Below are 20092 nucleotides of genomic sequence, written 5' to 3' on the forward strand. Positions count from 1 at the left end.
TGAACAGACACTTGAACTTGAACCCAGCATATGCAGGCTTAAAAAAAGAAAAACATCTAAATAATGATAAAGACTTTAAAACAAACACCTTCCGATCCCCACCTTACTTACCCATCCCCATATACATACATACCAATATTGTAAGGGACGGATGGCAGTTTATCCCAGCCGGGACGCCCCAGTAATGGAAGGATGGGGGAAGGCAGCTTATCAAGGATGCTGCCTCCCCCAAGACGATAGATGGCAGCTTCCCTGGACTGCAGTGGTGCCCCGGATTCCTGCAGGGCACTATGGGACTTGGGATTCGGTAGCACAGCCCTGCTGGGTACCGTGGGTGCAGCCAGGGGACACTGTGGAAAGCTGGTGGGAAAACAAATTCACACCTAGCCTGGAAGTACTAATGGACTATGACAACGGAAGCCCTGAAGTACTTCCGGGATGATTGAAAACCTGAATTCTCCAGCTGACCTGGAAGTGCTAGTAAGTAACGTGGGAGGAAGAATACAGGCACTTCCAGGTCAAGGACAATAAAAAGGACTGATGGGAACCCAGCAAGAGAGCTGGAGTTGGGAGAGAGTGTGACAGAGTTGCTGGGAGGAAAGGATGAGAATTATTGTATTTTTATTATTATTGTTTTATATGGGGGCGGAGGTGCTTCAAGGCACCACTATATTTAAAAGACGAAAATAAAATATTTCCTGGTGCTTTTACCTGGTGTCTTGGGCGTTTGTCTATTGGTTTTGAGGAGTGACAGCGCCCTCTAGTGTCACATTTTATACATACAGTACATACACACATACGCATATCTGGTAAGGAGGAGATCAGCAAACACAACCAGCCAGCAAGAAAGTCTGACATATTCTCCAATTAGAAATTAAATGATGCGACATCAGCTTTGAAAGGTTAAGCACTTAGGAATAAAAAATGAGTGTTCTTTAGTTTGGTTACATGAAAAATGCAGTACATGCTGCAAGACACACATATTTTAAAATAAAATCGGCACATAACCAACACACATTTGGCTATTTTTTTTAGTAATTGATTTAAGTTTGAGTTTTGCATTTTTTTTTTTAATATACAGCTATCACAATTAAATCAATACATTGCCAACTGCAAGATCAACTTACAAGCCCTCCACTGTAAACATGTAAATATCTTCTCCATTACAAAAAGCTTTGCTTAGTAGAACTGCATTATCAACTCTCCACAAAGGTAACTTTTCTCCCTCATTTACTTTTTATTTTCAAGGGATCCAAAGAAATGTATATCTTTCAAATTAATTATATAATGCACCGGGAAGACAAATGAATATAGTTGCGAGCTCAGATGTTCCAGTTTTAATTAAAATCTGAAGGCTGCATGTAACTCTCTCTAGTGCCTTAATTACTTTTCTGAGGTGCCAGCAAATGAGCCATTACAAAGATGAGAGAAATTAAATTATTGAAGCCTTTGATTTAAATAGACATGGAAACACTGATTTGGTTTTTTTATTAAAGTTTTTGCCATGATTTACGAGAACTGAGCTGAATTACAAATTACACCTAGGGCTTTTACTTCATTTGAGCAAACCTGAAAATATTGGAGTTTCTGTTGTGTGTGTTTATTACTAAATACATATACAGTACACAGCATTCCATTTCTGCAGCTTACATAGCTTTATGCTATATGCTTCTTGGGAGTATACGAGTGAGATTCAAATTTGTAAAATCTAAAGCGTCATCCTTGACCAATACATAGATATAAGAATTGTTCATTTGAAACAATACCCCGCTCATGTACTTTTTAATTGTTATTTCTTTCATAAATATTAACTTCTGTGTGCAGGGTCATTCTACTATAAACGCCCACTGAAGATGCACTTTCTTGTTTTTCCACAGACAACAATTCCATCTGACATGGTTTAAGATGTTGTAACCCATTTAAGTGCTGTGTTCTATGCCTACCGTTGTTGAATTTGGGTGCGATCTGCCAGGTTGGCTACCAATCTGTGTGCCTGTACGATTCTCTTCATTGTCCTGGACTAACAAAAACAAAGCAGCGGGAACAAACCACTAAATAAAAGCCTAAGGACACATATTCATGTTTGAAAAGCTCCTAATAGCTGTCTGAGAATCATGACAATATTTTGCTCCAGCCCAAATGCCACTTTCTTTATACAAAACTATCAATAATTAATTAAAGTAATTTCTGCAATGAATAGCCTGTCCTTCTCGCATGGATGTACTGTCAATTGAGCATTTACTGCTAATTGCTAATACTACATGTATACACACTGTACGTGCATATAGTCCTCTTTAAATTGCACAAAAGACCATTCAACTTGTCTAGAGATATTAGTGCTGCACTCTGTAAAAAGAATCTTCATAAGATCTGTAATAAAGACAACAACTAAATATTAAAATTAGACAGCCTTTAAACTATCATTATGAATATATAAATCTATTATTAATGAGAGGATGTACAATATTTCTATTTTTCAGTTCCTGGGCAGCACGGTAGCGCCGCTGCCTCGCAGTTAGGAGACCCGGGTTTGCTTCCCGAGTCCTCCCTGCGTGGAGTTTGCATGTTCTCCCCGTGTCTGCGTTGATTTCCTCCCACAGTCCAAAGACATGCAGGTTAGGTGCATTGGCGATCTAAATTGGCCCTAGTGTGTGTGTGTGTGTCCTGCGGTGGGTTGGCACCCTGCCCGGGATTGGTTCCTGCCTTGTGCCCTGTGTTGGCTGGGATTGGCTCCAGCAGACCCCCCGTGACCCTGTGTTCGGAGTCAACGGGTTGGAAAATTGATGGATTTTTCAGTTCCTAAACAGGCATCCATTTTTTTTGGTGATTAAATTTGTATTGATAAAATGAAAATGGAATACAGTAAATGAAAACCAACAATATTAACTGATTTTTGGGCTACATAAGAATAAGCACAAAACATCACCCACCAAACCTGAGACAACTATTTAAAGACAAACGCAATAAGAGGAAAAAAGGGAAATTTCTCCTGTCCACCTTTCCTCATTTTTTTATTCTCTCTTACTTCACCTTGCACTCCTCTGTGGTGTACATATTTTTTTTTTTAAATAAAATGCACAATCCAATTCTGCTAAATGTTACCTTCTGCATCTTCGAAGATCAATGTAGCTGTATCTCCTTGTCGGAAAAACGAAGCAAGAGCACCTCCACCAGACCGACGCTTATTTTCAAAGAACAACCCCAAAAACTCATTTTCAATTTCATCTGGGATTCCAAAAGCTTCTATAACCCTTGGGTCATTTTTGTCACCAGACATCCTGAATAAAAACACAACAGTGGGGAAAAAAAAAAAAGCATACAAGTTCAATTTTTTTTTTTTTTTTAAGTAACAGAGAAGTGCAAGCTCCAAATCAAAGAAATGAAACTAAATTTGTCTTAGGTAGTTTATTGCTTTTATTTTATAAACCTCAAATAAACTCTTGGGAATGTGCATTTCTCCTTCTGTTATAAAAAAATATCCTGCCAAATATTATGGCATTAATATTAATTAATATTAATAATATTAACTCAAAAATTAGTATGCAATGCTTCATGCAGTACTTCTATGTAAATTATACTTTAGTGATACTGCAGGAAATCAGTCAATGGAAGATTTACGATACAATACAACAAATATAAAATCGAGTACATTAAACTACAATTCATGTATAATCTATACAAACAGAGCAAAATAAGCATGAAATTAAACCAAGTGTATAATTTCAACAATATTCATATGAAACTCGACACTTTGGGACTAATTAAATAAATAAACTGCACAGACAAGACAGACTGGTACAGAGTTGGTTTAATACTGATGCACACATCAACTTTTACAGATCTATTAATTATCAGTCAGTCAGTTTGTTTATTTCTCTTTAAATATACACTGGGGCATAACAAGCATCTGTTATTGTAACGTATACATTTGTATTGTGTACATGTATATCTAAATTATTTCAAAACCAACTCATACAAATTGCATATTTTTAAACATAACAGACTACAAACATCCTGGGTTAAATTAAACAATTTCTATAGCAGTTACTATCAATGGACGCATGTCAAATGGTTTTTGAAGGATATGGAGTAACATCACTGCACATGTGGCCCAATGAATTAACAAGCTAATTAAAAAGGCAGACACAGTTATAGGATGCACTCTGGACCCCCTGGAGGTTGTAGCAAAAAAGGCAATGAAAACAAAACTGAGTGCCATTATAAACAGCGCTGCACATCCTGTCTGTGACACAGAAACACTGATGACTTTCAGACAACAAATCATTCAGTAAAAGTGTGTCAGGAAACACTACGGGGGCTTCTTTATACCAACAGCAATACACCTGCAGAGTGCTTCACTGGGACCGACAGCACGGAGTCTGACGTTTTCTTTTTTAAATTTTCTTTCTTTTTAGTCATTCTGGTGTATGTTCAGTCCATAGAGTGTGGTCTATATATTTATTTATGTATGTATTTAACTCATTTATTTAAAAAGAGCTTCATTAAAAAAGCCAAATTTCCTCTTGGGGACAAAACGTTCTATCTATGGAGATTGGAACAGGCACAAACTGGGCGACTAAAATAATAGGTTTGGAACTAATAACAAGACAAATACGGTGCAACTTGTTTGACTTGTTTGAAAAAAATGTGTACAATGATAACTTCCAAAAAACCGACCTAGGTCTCAGCATTCAGAGTAGATAGCTTGGAAAATGATCATTCTAAATGTAATTGTTGGTATGACACAGTCATACAGGAGCTGTACAAAATGAAAAAAGTGCAATTATTCCCCAAAGGCAATTGTGATTTTTTTCGACATAAAAATTAAGATTTTTCCACAGACACCATGCTAAAATAAATTTTTCTCACTGATTTGAACATTACAGAATCCAAATCTGAACTTAGCTGAAGAGTGAATTTTGGCATCCATCTCAAGACAATACTGATGCTCTATGTAAGAAAGGTCAGAGCAGACTATACTTTCTGAGAAGGTTGGCATCCTTCAACATCTGCAGTAAGATGCTGCAGATGTTCTACCAGACGGTTGTGGCGAGTGCCCTCTTCTACGCGGTGGTGTGCTGGAGTGGCAGCATAAAGATGAAAGATGCCTCACGCCTGGACAAACTTGTTAAGAAGGTAGGCTCTATTGTAGGAGTAAAGTTGGACAGTTTAACATCTGTGGCAGAGCGACGGGCATTAAGCAAACTCCTGTCAATCATGAAGAATCCACTGCATCCACTTAACAGTGTCATCTCCAGACAGAGGAGTAGCTTCAGTGACAGACTTTTGTCACTGTCCTGCTCCACTGACAGACTGAGGAGATCGTTCCTCCCACACACTATGCGACTCGTCAATTCCACCCGGGGGAGTAAATGCTAACATTAATTTTATTTTAATTTTTAAAATTTTTATTACTATTTAATTTAATATTGTTTCTTTGTATCAGTATACTGCTGCTGGATTATGTGAATTTCCCCTTGGGATTAATAAAGTATCTATCTAAGACTTCCATTTACATGGAAGTAACAAGAAATCAGTTAGCTTTATAAAATAGCAAAGGACTATGAAGAATATGGAAAAGCAATACAACATACGGCAAAGTAGAGAAAAAATGTGATATGTCAATACTGCATTTGTATAAAATGTGTAAGCTTTTACAGTCCAATGGGAAGAAGAAATATTGTTTTTAGGCAAGGTAATGCACCAAATAATATTTTTGAGTTGAGAACTCATAATTGGGATTGGTTCTTGTTAAGGGCAGCACGGTGGTGCAGTGGTAGCGCTGCTACTTCGCAGTAAGGAGACCTGGGTTCGCTTCCCAGGTCCGCCCTGCGTGGAGTTTGCATGTTCTCCACGTGTCTGCATGGGTTTCCTCCAGGTGCTCCGGTTTCCTCCCATATTCCAAAGACATGCAGGTTATGTGCATTGGTGATCCTAAATTGTCCTTGGTGTGTGTGCATGTGCCCTGCCTGGGGTTTGTTTCCTGCCTTGCGCCCTGTGTTGGCTGGGATTGGCTCCAACAGACCCCCGTGACCCTGTGTTATGATATAGCAGGTTGGAAGATAACATTGGTGTTAAAGAGACTCACCAATGCCACAACTTCCTCACACATTAAGAAAAAAAAAAAAACAGCATGTTTCCCATCTGTGCCCCACAACCTCTACAGGTACACAGTGGAGTCGGTCCTCTCGGACTGTATTATATCTATCGAATTTTGGATTTTAAGACATTCCAGTTTATCATGGCACCCATCAGTGGTACATCCATCATAATAAGTATTTTGACCAAAGTCTCTCTGCCTGGTTCGGAACAGCATGCAGCAGGGTCCTGCAGTGAGTGGCGCAGCCCACTGAATGCATCACAGGGTGTATGCACTTAACCTCCAGAACATCAACAACAAGCAATGTCGAAACAGAGTAAGGAACATCATCTGTGATGTCAGCCATCCCAACAGCAGCCACTATTTTGTGCTGTGGTCTGTTAAACTCTACTGCTGCGTAAACTCCAGTTCAGAGAGACCAAGATGGAGTTTCTATCCACAGTCCACCCACATGTTTAAGAAGGAAAGTGTCTAGAACTATATGATGCCCTATTGTTAACTCTCTCACATTAAGCCATGTATTTAGTTATTAGTATTATTATTATTACACTTCTGCTGCTTCTTTTGGCTGCTCCTGTTGGGGGTGGATATCGGGAGCTCTTTTTCCATCTCTTCCTGTCCTTTGCATCTTGCTCTGTTATACCTATCACCTGCATGTCCTCTCTCACCACATCTATTAGTATTTACTATAAATGTACAGTATAATTCTATTAATGATTTCTGAATTATTAAAATTATGTATTGTTATTGTCCCCTTTATATTTGTCTCAAATCACCGTCATAGCATTTCACTGCATAGCATGTCTCCTCTTAATCTTCTTTTGTTTGAACTGACAAGACTCAGCTCTTTTAATCTTTCTTCATAATTCATCCCCTGTAGCCCTGCAATCAGCCTAGTTGCTCTTCTCTGGACGTTTTCCAGTGCTGCTGTGTTCTTTTTGTAGCCTGGAGACCAAACCTGCACTCCAGATGAGGCCTCACCAGTGTGTTATAAGGCTTGGCTCCCTTGAACTTAAGCTCTACACATCAGGGTGCTGTTAACCTTCTTTATGGCTTCTGCATACTAATAAGAACATGTACAGTACACATGGCTTTTCTTGCTACTCAAAGCTCTTTCCATAGTGAGTTGGGAGCCACTTCAACCACCACTAATGTGTAGCATCCACCTGGATGATGAGACAGCAGCCATTATTGTGCCAGTACACTCACAACACATTAGCTACTAGGGGGCCAAAAAGACTAGGCCATGGTGGGCAATTTTAGATCAGGCATTGGGATACATCCTACACTTTACGAAGGATGCCCAGGGATCTTTTATGACCATAGAGAGTCCTGACTTCAGTTTTACATACATCTCATCCGAAGGACAGCACCATTTTTTGCAGCACAGTGTCTCATACACACAGACCACAGGGTAAGTGCCCCTTTGTTTGCCTTGTCAAAAACCCTTACAGCAGCAACCCAAGCTTTAACTAGATGGTCTCCCATCCTAGTACTGGCCGGACCTGAACATGCTTAGCTGTCTGGCAGTTGATAGTGAGGAGTCCCTAAATCCTTCTCATAAGGTGTACTTTCGATTTTCAGACCTCCAATTGTGTAGTCAAACCTAATATTTTTACAGTCTACGTTCACTACTTTACATTTACCTAACATTTGAAACTTAAAAGTAAATTAATGAATAATAAACCTAAATGATGATTTGAACAAGCAGTACATACTGCAGTTGGGACTAATAAGCCTGAGATAGTCTGGAAAGGGCGAATATCTTCACTTCTAGTAAGTCTTGGGAGCAATGAACAGTCTGGTAAGACCAACACAAACATGAACAGGGTGGGAGACAATGAGGTCCCGAGAAAGAAAGATTCCCTTCATGCTTTTATTTTATTTAGTGCAAATATGCAAACCCAACACACATGGTTACCTGTTACCTTTTTTCTAAAATTTCTAATATTTCAAAAATATTTAATGGATGTTTGTTAACTGCGCTTTCTGAAGAAAGTCAATATTCTATAGCTGTCATGTTGTGATCCTCATTTAGTTTGTTACATTCACTGTAATACACTAATGAAGAAAAAAAAAAAAAAGGAGGGTGAAGTTGACTTAATATAAAGTTTGGGAACACTTTTTTTGTGCAATTGCGCCCTAATTTGGGATCCTGAGGTGTATGCTTCCAACCTTAATACCAGTCCCTGACATCTTATATATATATATATATATATATATATATATATATATATATATATATATATAAAAAATCCACTAAGTCCATTGCAAGCAAGACGCACGCAAGACAGAGCCACGCCCGCCAACTCACAGAGACCCGCCCACCAACGCTAAGACCATGGGATACGACGACAACTCAAAGAGCCACGCCCAGCAACTCTTAAGAACTCACTAAGTTGATGGCAAGCAAGACACACACGAGAGAGTCCCGCCCACCAACAATTCACTAAGCAGCTGACCATGGCACACGCACGACAGAGCCATGCCCGCCAACAATTCGAGCGAGAGCGAAAAGCATTTGCCAAGAATGTTTTCATTAATCAAGAACGAAAGTCGGAGGTTCGAAGACGGTCACATACCGTTATAGTTTCGACCATAAACGATGCCGACTGGCGATCCAACCGGGTAACCAAAGTCTTTGGGTTCCGGGGGAGTATGGTTGCAAAGCTGAAACTTAAAGGAATTGACAGAAGGGCACCACCAGGTGTGGAGCCTTTTGCTTAATTTGACTCAACACGGAAAACCTCACCCGGCCCGGACACGGAGAGGACTGTGGGTGGTGGTGCATGGCCGTTCTTGGTTGGTGGAGTGATTTGGCTGGTTAATTCCAAAAACGAATGAGACTCCCGCCTGCTAAATAGTTACGTGACCCAAGAGCGGTCAGCGTCCAACTTCTTAGAGGGACAAGTGGCTTTCAGCCACGTGAGATTGAGCATTAACAGGTCGGTGATGCCCTTGTATGTCCGGTACTGCACGCGCACTACACTGAATGATTCAACGTGTGTCTACCCGGCGCCAAGAGGTGTGGGTAAGCCGTTGAACCCCATTCGTGATGGAGACCAGGGCTTGCAATTGTTCCCCACGAACGAGGAATTCCCAGTACGTGCAGTTCATACGCTCGCACTTATTACATCCCTGCCATTTGTACCTACCCACCCCCCCTCGCTACTACCATGGTCGGGAGACTTGGTGGATTATATATAGAAAAGCAGCCAGAACTGCAAAGAACAATGAAAAGTCAACGTGGCTCAGAGGTGCATGTGGACTGTACACAGACAAAAGGAGTTGAGGGCAGACATATGGGCAGGCAGTGCGTACTGAACGAGCGCCGACGAAACCCCATCTCTCGCTCTGGGAGGAGAAGGCGCTCCTTTCGTTTTCAGTCATGTACAATTGTATGTTGGTTCATAGCGTGCATTGTTGCAATGTTACTTTTCTTGGTGGTTTATTAAATTACAGATTTTTCAAATGTTCATTTTTGCCCCTGTGCTTAAAAATCATTAAAAAAAGCAGCGCGATTATGCAGCATATGCTACGCCGCGGGTTGGCTAGTAAATAATATAATAAGGGTAGTGAAGAGAGAACATGAGTTTTGACACCCTGGAGCCCATGGGGTTGTCTGTATTGTATTAATCTGGCTTTGACTGTTGATATCAAAAATCTGCTTTGTAAGCAACACTCTTGGTTGTCTCTTGTAGTCCAAAATATATGCAATAATTTCTTTAACTATGCTATAGGATGAAGACCACACTTGGCCAGTTTTCTGTGCATTCCATGATTCCTTAAATGTCACAAGAAGGGAAACAGAGAGTGAGTCACTAAAATGCTGCAGGCAGAAACGTCACACACCAGCATTTCTCTATACCATGGATTATGCAGTTCCACTGTGTCCGGACTGCAGGTGAGATTTCAGCAGGACAGATGCCATTGTTTTGCCCTCAAGTGACCACACCTTTACCAAACCAGCACGTCGGACATATCCATCTAAGTGATCAATTCAGATCTACCATCTGTACTGCTGCTGAAACTGCCAGCAGGCAAACTGCCCCCATAAGTCACAGAACAGTGAGGACCATTCTTCATGCTGCTGGTCTTGGAGCAAGGTGACCTGTCAAAGCAGGACATGTACAGCTACTGTTGTCACAACTGACTCGAGGAATGAGTGCTAGTGTGCCGGTGCTGCTTCAGACTGCCTTCTCTCTTGGCCTTGACCCCTTGGAGTGCCACTGGACCCTCTGCCTGCCAGTGGCCAACATCTTGGTTTGGCCCTTATGCAGAAATGTAACATCCGATTTAGACGCACATTAGCTCTGTATGCTTGGAATGCCAAGCTGAAGTAGACATTGAATACACTTAAATTCTGCAAGACGACAACTGTTAAAAGTTCATAGTCAGTATTGGTTTCCTGCTGTTGTATTGCACTGCTTTCACACTACTCTCATTTGTGAATTTCAGCAAGAAACATTGAAAATTCACTCCCAGCAATGAGAGTTTTATTTCCCCACTTCAGTATATACGCCATTCATCCATCCATCTTACTAACCCACTTAATACAAGTTCAGTCTTAATATCTCCAATCCTTTGCTCTCTAAAATTTCAGGTCCTTCCCTTTGGAAAAAAGTTTACTGTTCCCAAAAGTAGAACAAAAACATATAAAAATAGCTTTGCTCCAGCAGCAATCACACAGCACAATAAATCTTAGATTTAGAAATTATTCATTATTTCCATTTTTATTATTTTGTGTTATTATTTTAACCCGTGTTTTATTGTACATGTGTGTCTGGTTTTATTCATTTGTTGTCAAGTAGGGCAGCTAATCCCCTGTACTGCAAAACAATTTTACCTATGGTACTAATAAAATAAACCTAACCCTAAACTAAAAAAGACATAATTATTTATTATTTCCATTTTTATTATTTTGTGTTATTTTAACCCGTGTTTTATTGTATATGTGTCTTGATTGTATTCATTTGTTGTCAAGTAGGACTGCCAATCCCCTGTACTGCAACACAATTTTTTACCTATGGTACTGATAAAATAAACCTAACCCTAACCTAAAAAGACATTTTCTTACCTCAAGATAAGTGTTCTAACTGCTAACAGGTTGAATAAGAAAGCAACTAGTGCAGGGGCTTTCAAAGTCAGGACCACCAGGCTGTGCTTGGTGGGTCCATAGTAGCCCTGCTGAGGTTGACTAAGAGAAAAAAAAAAAAAAAAACTGGCTATAATTTCTTGGTTCTTAATACGTTCTCTTAGTTTACAGTGTAACATTTTGATGAGAATTAACCTGGGGGTGTCCCACTCTGATACTGGAGGGCTAAGGTGGCGGCAAGATTTCATTGTAAACATCTTAATTGGTTACCAGTTTTCACTGCTAGTTAACTTTTTTGCCTTCATTTTAAAACCAAGTGCCATTTAAGACTCAGACTCCTTAATTCCCTTTTCCTTGATTAGCAGCCAAAAAATGAGACAAAAAAAAAAAGAAAACCACAACAACAAGCCAGTTTATGATAAACTAACTTGTCATCATAAAATATCTGAAAATAAAGATGGATGGCAGTTTCAGTAAAGTCGACATGCTCAGGTCCACAAAACATTTTGACAATGTTGTTAGAAACAAGAAAATCAACTTTGGAAATGTCTCCTGTGGCAGAATGAGAGCACCAATAATAGTCCATGGAATTAAATGATGGGTTTAATTCATAACAAAAATCATCTTCTAATTAAGAAACTGGTTGGTGCTGGAAGCCCTGACATAGCTGGTTATCTGCTGGCAAACTTCAGGTCTCATTTTTGCTGCTGTCATTTAAGGGGAAAAAGAAGCAATTCAGATGATTATGTCTTAATTTTAATTGACGTGCTATTTTAAGACAAACTTTGCCACTAAGATAGTTAGAATGAAAGCCTGCAGCCCTCCAATATAGGAGTTGTACATCCCTGGTCTAAATGTAAATAATTTATCACCGGGTTTTCCGCACATTAAACGGAGGCCCGACAAAACGTTGTACCATCTGCTCAGGGCCGCCCACAAATATAAACCCAATGCTGCGAAACAGAGCACGACCTTGAGGATTATTTCGTAGTGGCAGACTGGTAAACTTATTTGGAAAATATATTTAAAAACATAATAGGAAATCGTCAGGTACAAATCATGAGTCGATCTGAACTGACAATTCACCATCGACTAACACCTATAGTCGAGGGGACAAATGACGCCTATCCCAGCAAGCATCGGGCGCTTGGCAGGTACAATCCCTAGACAGGGCGACAGTCTTTTTGGCTGAAAGTAACACGAGGAAGTGATGGAAACAAACATGATGATCATGCTAAGCAGCAGGGCAATCATAACGCAACAGACCCTGATGTCACAAAGGATTCGTTTTCCAAAACGAAGCAGATGCTGCACGCTATTCGTAGAAAGTTGCATTACTTTTACAAGAGAGAAATGTCTGTTTATCACGGAAACCACCCGGAAAAAAAAAACGAGAGTGGAGTCTTACTATGTCTTGACATCTTTAACAAAAGGTGAAAATACGTATTACGTGTCAAATATATTTTACCTGTGACCGTTTCTCAGCCTATCTTGCCCTGCGAAGTTCCCAGCTTCGTCGTCTTACATAGCAAGAATTAAAAGTGAAAGTAAGCGCGACATCAATCAAACAAAAAAAAACGAACAAGCCCTATGAGCTCAGCGCCACTCCCCGGCTTTTCAACTCTGCTTCTCATTCGCTGTCATCGCTTCCTTATAAACATCGCCGAATCGACTATTCGCCCCGCCTCTCACCTCGCATGCGTGACATGATACAGGCGGCGACTTCCTGGTTAGGGGGAAATGCGACGAACCAATGGGATGCTCGCGTTTTCGATGACATCACGCGCGACTTGAAAACTGCTGGCGAAAAAAGACGACGCAGCGAAATGGGACGACAGAAGAGCATCACTTGGGTTTGGGAGAAAAAGGAGAATTCTGGACGGAAACAAAACACGATGTCTGAGTAATGGGGGGCGTGACATGTACTATAGTAACATTTTATGGATAAGGCGACTAGGAGCTAACCTTTAAGCCAGGTCAGGTTTGTTATTACAGTGAAATTCTTACTTATGCGTGTCTCCTGAGAATAGCTGACACAAATACCATACAAAAGTAATAATGAAAAAGAACACACGACATGCAGTGCCATATATGTTCATATAATTAACTTTTCAGTAGCCTTACAACCCGTGATTAAAAACTGCACCCCCTGAATGTACTGGGGCGAATGTTGTTGCTAGTAGCAACTTACTACTGTTAGTGATGTGCGGACGAAGCACCATGAAGTTTTTGAAGCCTCTTCCCGGTTGTGCCGGAAAATAATCCAAAGCTTTTGACAACAGTGACATCTGGTGGGTCACAGAAATTATAGCAGCCATGAGCTGGCCATAGCCCTAGCACCCCTCACCCTCACCCTGACTGATCGCAGAGATCCAGTCGAACAGGTGCACTAAAACAAGAACACTCGGTGTGTGCATTTTGATATTATGATAATCTGGTTGCCATTATGAATATTATAGCATTACACCATGAACTCTTGCTCTTTATATCTGTCTTTTTGAGTCTTAGAAAGACCTTCGCTTCTGTCAAACTAGTTAGATTTAATTTGAGACTCTGGCGGGCTTTCCGTTTTTCTAGGCTCCCCAGAAGCACAGTGGCAGATCTACATTAATGGGGCCCTGAAGCTTGAACTTTTTATGGGGGCTGCTTAGCAGCCAGTGAGGTGGTTTGAGTATCCACTGTTATCTTATTCAGTGGGGTTTTTCCAGGATAGATCGCCTCAACTTTTTTAGAAAAAATTAACCACTACATCTCGGATTTTGATTAAAATTGCTCTACTGGATTATCTCACATGTTAAAGTCACTTCATATTTTTCCACTTCTATGTGGGGTCGATGTGCTTGATCAACCTTCTCCAAACAGCCCGGTCCTGCACCTGTTCCTAAGTCAGACCCTTTTCCTTCAAAACAGCACAAAGCTTTGAAATAGACAGACAGCTCCTGGTGTTCTAGTGACGTTTGAAGCTTTGGAAGTTGTCAGTCATGTGGTTGTAAAGTTTGATTTACTGCCTGGGAGTCATTAAATATATGAAAGCTTCACAGCCTGTGTGTCAAAGTTAATAACAGTAATAATGATCATTCTTTATACATACAGTGCATCTGGAAAGTATTCATAGCGCATCACTTTTTCCACATTTTGTTATGTTACAGCCTTATTCCAAAAGGGATTAAATTCATTTTTTTCCTCTGAATTCTACACACAACACCCCATAATGACCATGTGAAAAAGTTTACTTGAGGTTTTTGCAAATTTATTAAAAATAAAAAAAACTGAGAAATCACATGTACATAAGTATTCACAGCCTTTGCTCAATACTTTGTCGATGCACCTTTGGCAGCAATTCCAGCCTCAAGTCTTTTTGAATATGATGCCACAAGCTTGGCACACCTATCCTTGGCCAGTTTCACCCATTCCACTTTGCAGCACCTCTCAAGCTCCACCAGGTTGGATGGGAAGCGTCGGTGCACAGCCATTTTAAGATCTCTCCAAAGATGTTCAATCGGATTCAAGTCTGGGCTCTGGCTGGGCCACTCAAGGACATTCACAGAGTTGTCCTGAATCCACTCCTTTGATATCTTGGCTGTGTGCTTAGGGTTGTTGTCCTGCTGAAAGATGAACCGTCACCCCAGTCTGAGGTCAAGAGCGCTCTGGAGCAGGTTTTCATCCAGGATGTCTCTGACCATTACTGCAGTCATCTTTCACTTTATCCTGACTAGTCTCCCAGTTCCTGCCACTGAAAAACATCACATCCCCACAGCGTGATGCTGCCACCACCATGCTTCACTGTAGGGATGGTTTTGGCCTGGTGATGAGCGGTGCCTGGTTTCCTCCAAACGTGACGCCTGGCATTCACACCAAAGAGTTCAATCTTTGTCTCATCAGACCAGAGAATTTTGTTTCTCATGGTCTGAGAGTCCTTCAGGTGCCTTTTGGCAAACTCCAGGTGGGCTGCCATGTGCCTTTTACTAAGGAGTGGCTTCCGTCTGGCCACTCTACAATATAGGCCTGATTGGTAGATTGCTGCAGAGATGGTTGTCCTTCTGGAAGGTTCTCCTCTCTCCACAGAGGACTTCTGGAGCTCTGACAGAGTGACCATCGGGTTCTTAGTCACCTCCCTGACTAAGGCCCTTCTCCTCCGATCGCTCAGTTTAGATGGCCGGCCAGCTCTAGGAAGAGTCCTGGTGGTTTTGAACTTCTTCCACTTACGGATGATGGAGGGCACTGTGCTCATTGGGACCTTCAAAGCAGCAGAAATTTTTCTGTAACCTTCCTGAGATTTGTGCCTCGAGACAATCCTGTCTTGGAGGTCTACAGACAATTTCTTTGACTTCATGCTTGGTTTGTGCTCTGACATGAACTGTCAACTGTGGGACCTTCTATAGACAGGTGTGTGTCTTTCCAAATCATGTCCAATCAACTGAATTTACCACAGGTGGACTCCAATGAAGCTGCAGAAACATCTCAAGGATGATCAGGGGAAACAGGATGCACCTGAGCTCAATCTGGAGCTTCATGGCAAAGACTGTGAATACTTATGTACACGTGCTTTCTCAGTTTTTTTATTTTTAATAAATTTGCAAAAACCTCAAGTAAACATTTTTCACGTTGTCATTATGGGGTGCTGTGTGTAGAATTCTAGAGGAAAAAAATTAATTTAATCCATTTTGGAATAAGGCTGTAACATAACAAAATGTGGAAAAAGTGATGCGCTGTGAATACTTTCCGGATGCACTGTATTTTTAGTGCTTTTCTCTCTTCTCAAATGGCTTTACATTGTGAGTGGGGAGCCCTTTCAACCACCACCAATGTGCAGCATCCACCTAGATGATCTTACGGCAGCCATTTGGGCACCAGGACGCTCACCACACAGGCGAGAGAGATAGCCAATAAGAGACAGGGGTGATTAGGGGCCAGAATGAATAGGCCATGCAGGGAAATTTAGGCAGGACGTTGGGATACACCCTGCTTTTTACAAAGGATGCCCAGGGATCTTTTTATGACCCCAGAGAGTCGGGACCTTGGTTTTACATCACATTCAATGGATGGTGCCATTTTTACAGCACAGAGTCCACATCACTTTTGATCATTTAATTGCTTTTTGTTTTGGCCGAATTAAAGCGTGGTCTCAAATCGAAACACTATACATGCAAAGCTACCTCTAAGCAAAATGCAATAGGTCTGCTTTGATTTTAGCTATGGCATGCGATCTATGAATGCAGATTAAAATGTAGTACGTGTGCTGAAGTGAAACAGAATTGATTGTTTTGTTGATATGATTGTAATTATGATACGGTAAAACCAAATGTCCCACTTGCATTTCTATTGTATTTCAGTGTAGTTGACACATTGAGGAGAAAGAGGTTGGGAGCTTGCACTGATTTTATAGGCGGCTGCTGTACCCACCACACCACCTGGATTGGAACCTGAGTGTAGCCGTTGTGGAGGATGGCCGGCTGTTTATCCCGGCCAATACCCCCAAGCCGCAAGGTGGAGCCCTCCTTGCAACATGGAGGTCCCCAGAAGACCAGCGGGGCATCATGGACAATGGAGTTTTTATGCACCGCCCTGCTGGATGCCATGGGGGCCACGAGAGGGAGCTGTAGGGAGGACCGAAGAGTTCTTCGTGCCCTATGACCCGGAAGTTCGTCATAGGAAGAGCGACGGGCTTCCGGGAGTGAGAAAAGGACTATTTACCCTGACCCGGAAGGAATAAGGACTTGTGGACTGTTGGGCAGGAACACCTCCGGGTCAGGGAGTATAAAAGGATCATGGGAACTCCCAGACAATGAGCTGAGTTGGGAGGTAGGGTGGCTAAGCGTCTGGGAGATTGGAGGATTTGGTTATTGGTGTATTGTTTGTTTATTGGGAATTGTGGAGAGGAGCGTGCTTTGTGCACTTTATTATTATAATAAATCCTATTATTGGACTTTTATCTGGTGTCTGACGTGGTGTCTGAGGGTGCAAGCAAAACCCTAATCTGTCACACCGTGTAATGGGTGACACCTCAGCAGCACACTGAACCGATGTGAGATTTTTTTTTTACAATGGCTAAAGTGCCAATCCTGCCACCAACTCCCAAGTTTTCCTTGTAAGTTGAAGGATTGATGCAGATTAACGTCCTACCCAGGATGAAGCAATTGTAGGTTAAGGGCCTTGCTCAAGGGACCAACAGAGTGGAGTCACTGCTGGCTTTTCTGGGATTCGAACTGGCAACCTTCTGATTGCCAGTGCAGATCCCTAGCCTCAGAGCCACCACTTCGCCCACTTGCATTTGTATTGTATTTCAATGTATTTAACATGTTGGACTGCATTTCAGTTTGGTGCAAATAATCTTTCATATTTCTCTACCTGTTGTCACCCGTTAAGCATATATACCTAGACATCTGCTGATTCCTTGCTTTAATCAGGTCAACAACTGTTATTCCTCTGTTCAAATCTTCACAGATCTTTTGCTTGCGCATCATATCCTTACAGCATATTCTCATTATTTTCCTATAACACTTCATTTCAGATGCATTCAGTATCCTTACATCTCCTGCTTTTAAAGACAAACACACTTGCATCCAGAATTCACATTTCCGTTGTTACATCCATATTCTTGCTCCTCCATATTGTGACCATTGCGATTCTCATTTGTATTTCTTTACTGCAGTCATTGTTTCTGGTCATCAGACTGTCCAAGTATATGAACTGGTCTACACATTCAAGTTATTTGCTGTTTATGTATGGATATCATCGTCCATCACCTTTATCTTGTCCCTGTTGACATGCAGTCCAGATTCTTCACCAGGGCGAAACGCTTCTCTTAGCTGAGTCTGCCAATGGCCCTACTCTTCCAACAACTGATCTAGGTCATCTCCATGCTTTCCAGAATTATTATTTAGTAGCCACAGTACCTGTCAAAGACAGGAAATAGAATCATTTAAAAATATTTGCTATCACTTTCCCTACATGTACTTTCAGTGCCTTCCCTCAGTATTTGTGTGTATCTGAACCTCTCTTCACTAGCACGGTGTCTCTCTGGCCTGCTTCTCAGACTCTGTTATTATTATTGAGGCGCCTTTCTCACCTCCTGTCTGGTTTTATATTTATAGCAACCCTCAACATGCACCTTTACTCCTCTTCGTCCATCTCACACTTGCACTTCCTCTTATATTGCGTCACCAAAGCCAAACTGACCAATCAGATAGCTCTGAGTGCCTGGACACAAAGACCTTAGAATTTTATTATATAATTCATAATAGCAGAGACATTGGGTCTCCTTGCCTGCTGCCTATTGTCACTCTTATCCATTCACTCAGTTCCTTCTTGGTCTTGCCATCTCCGACATTTCATCCAAGCTTTTTATTGCCATACTCATCTTTTCTGAAACCCACATGCTTGCTGCTGAGCTCTATAGTCCTTCGTGCCATATGGCATCAAATGCCTTTTTAAAATAGAGACAGAGGTTTGGTTGTTCGCTTTGCACTTCCTCAGCATTTAATCGAAGCATCTGAATCTGCCTTGTCTGTCTCTTGTGAAGCCCTTGTGTTCCTCCCTCAGTTTTCTTCCACACACCTCTGAATCTCTCATACAAAATGTTTAGCATTATACTGTATGCCATTCTGCAATTTGTGCAGTTTATCAGATCTCCCATTTTTTGGTAATGCCACCAGGAGAGATATACACCAGCCTTTTTGCCATTTACCCATTTCCCAAACGTCACAATATGTCTTCCATATTTCTACATCTTTTCAAACTTCTCCTCCATCGATTGCCAACTAATTTAAGTCGTGAGGGCCTCAAATAGTTTCCTTACTTGATTGTGGACATTGTTGTTTCTTTAAACCAAACAGTCACATTGAACTACGTGAGGGTCCTAAAAGTCAAGTAAACAAAGTCCTCTTGTCCTCTTTAAATAAGCTTTCCCTGTCTTTGCAGCCATGTTTGGCTATTATAAAAAATGGTGTCCCTAGTTCAACTGTACAACTAAATAATACTCCTCACTGTACCTCACCCTCATCCCTTCCTTGTACTGGTCAGGCACATAATTAACTATTTTCACAGTTTATCTTTAATAGTTGGAGACCCGAACTAAAATATCAAGTCCTAGTCCGTGGACAACAAAAGTGGCATCCTCTCTCCTCCTGACCTCAAACTCCATCAATGAATCCAAGATGTTGTTTGTAGGATAGGACGTCATTGTTGTTTTGACTGGTTTTAAAAAGGACCTTTATCTTGGCAATTACAGGGTTGCATACCACACCTTGGTAGAGAGTATATCCATAGAAGGTACTACATCTACTCAATGTTACTTTGATTGCATCAGACTGTTGTTTTATATTGAGGCTGATGTTTGAAATAAAGTAGCTGGCAAATGGATTCTTCTCTGGACTGTCGTTGATTTCTGTTGCAAGTGCTGCTCTGCAACGAGTTACTTACCTGAGATGCAACAGCGTTCACCCTTTGTGTTTGCTCAAGATAGATAGATAGATAGATAGATAGATAGATAGATAGATAGATAGATAGATAGATACTTCATTTGCCTCCAGGGGGAAATTTGACTTTTTACTGAAGTTCAATAAATAAATATTAATTACAGCAAATAACACATACATACCAGAATGACTAAAAGGAAAGAAAACCTCTGACTTCTAAGCCCCAGTGAAACATTATGCAGGTTTATTGCTGTTGGTATAAAGGAGCCCCCATAGCGTTTCTTGACACACTTCTGTTGTATGATTAGTTAGCTGAAAGTCCCCAGTGTTGTTGTGTCAGAGTTAGGATGTGCAGCATTGTCCATAATTACACTTAGTTTTGTTTTAAATCTTTCCTTCTCTACGACCTCCAGGGGACCAGAGTGTGTCCCATACCTGAACCTACCCTTCTAATTAGCTTGTTGATTCAGTGGGCCTCTC

At 41.1% G+C, this 20092-nt stretch overlaps 1 protein-coding gene across 1 annotated transcript in view; it reads right to left on the reverse strand.

Annotated features, from left to right (window-relative positions):
* parp10 (poly(ADP-ribose) polymerase family member 10) overlaps positions 1 to 12816 on the reverse strand; it is a 58432-nt gene extending 45616 nt beyond the window's left edge. Inside the window, exons 1-2 of the mRNA XM_039736415.1 lie at positions 12664 to 12816; positions 3103 to 3278 (exon numbers count right to left, since the gene is read on the reverse strand). Coding sequence (XP_039592349.1) covers positions 3103 to 3277 — 175 coding nt within the window. The 5' untranslated portion in view covers position 3278; positions 12664 to 12816. The remainder of the gene's footprint in view (positions 1 to 3102; positions 3279 to 12663) is intronic.
* Positions 12817 to 20092: the final 7276 nt, after the last annotated feature.

Source organism: Polypterus senegalus, chromosome 15, assembly GCF_016835505.1.
Source record: "Polypterus senegalus isolate Bchr_013 chromosome 15, ASM1683550v1, whole genome shotgun sequence".
NCBI classification, from domain to species: Eukaryota; Metazoa; Chordata; class Cladistia; order Polypteriformes; family Polypteridae; genus Polypterus; species Polypterus senegalus.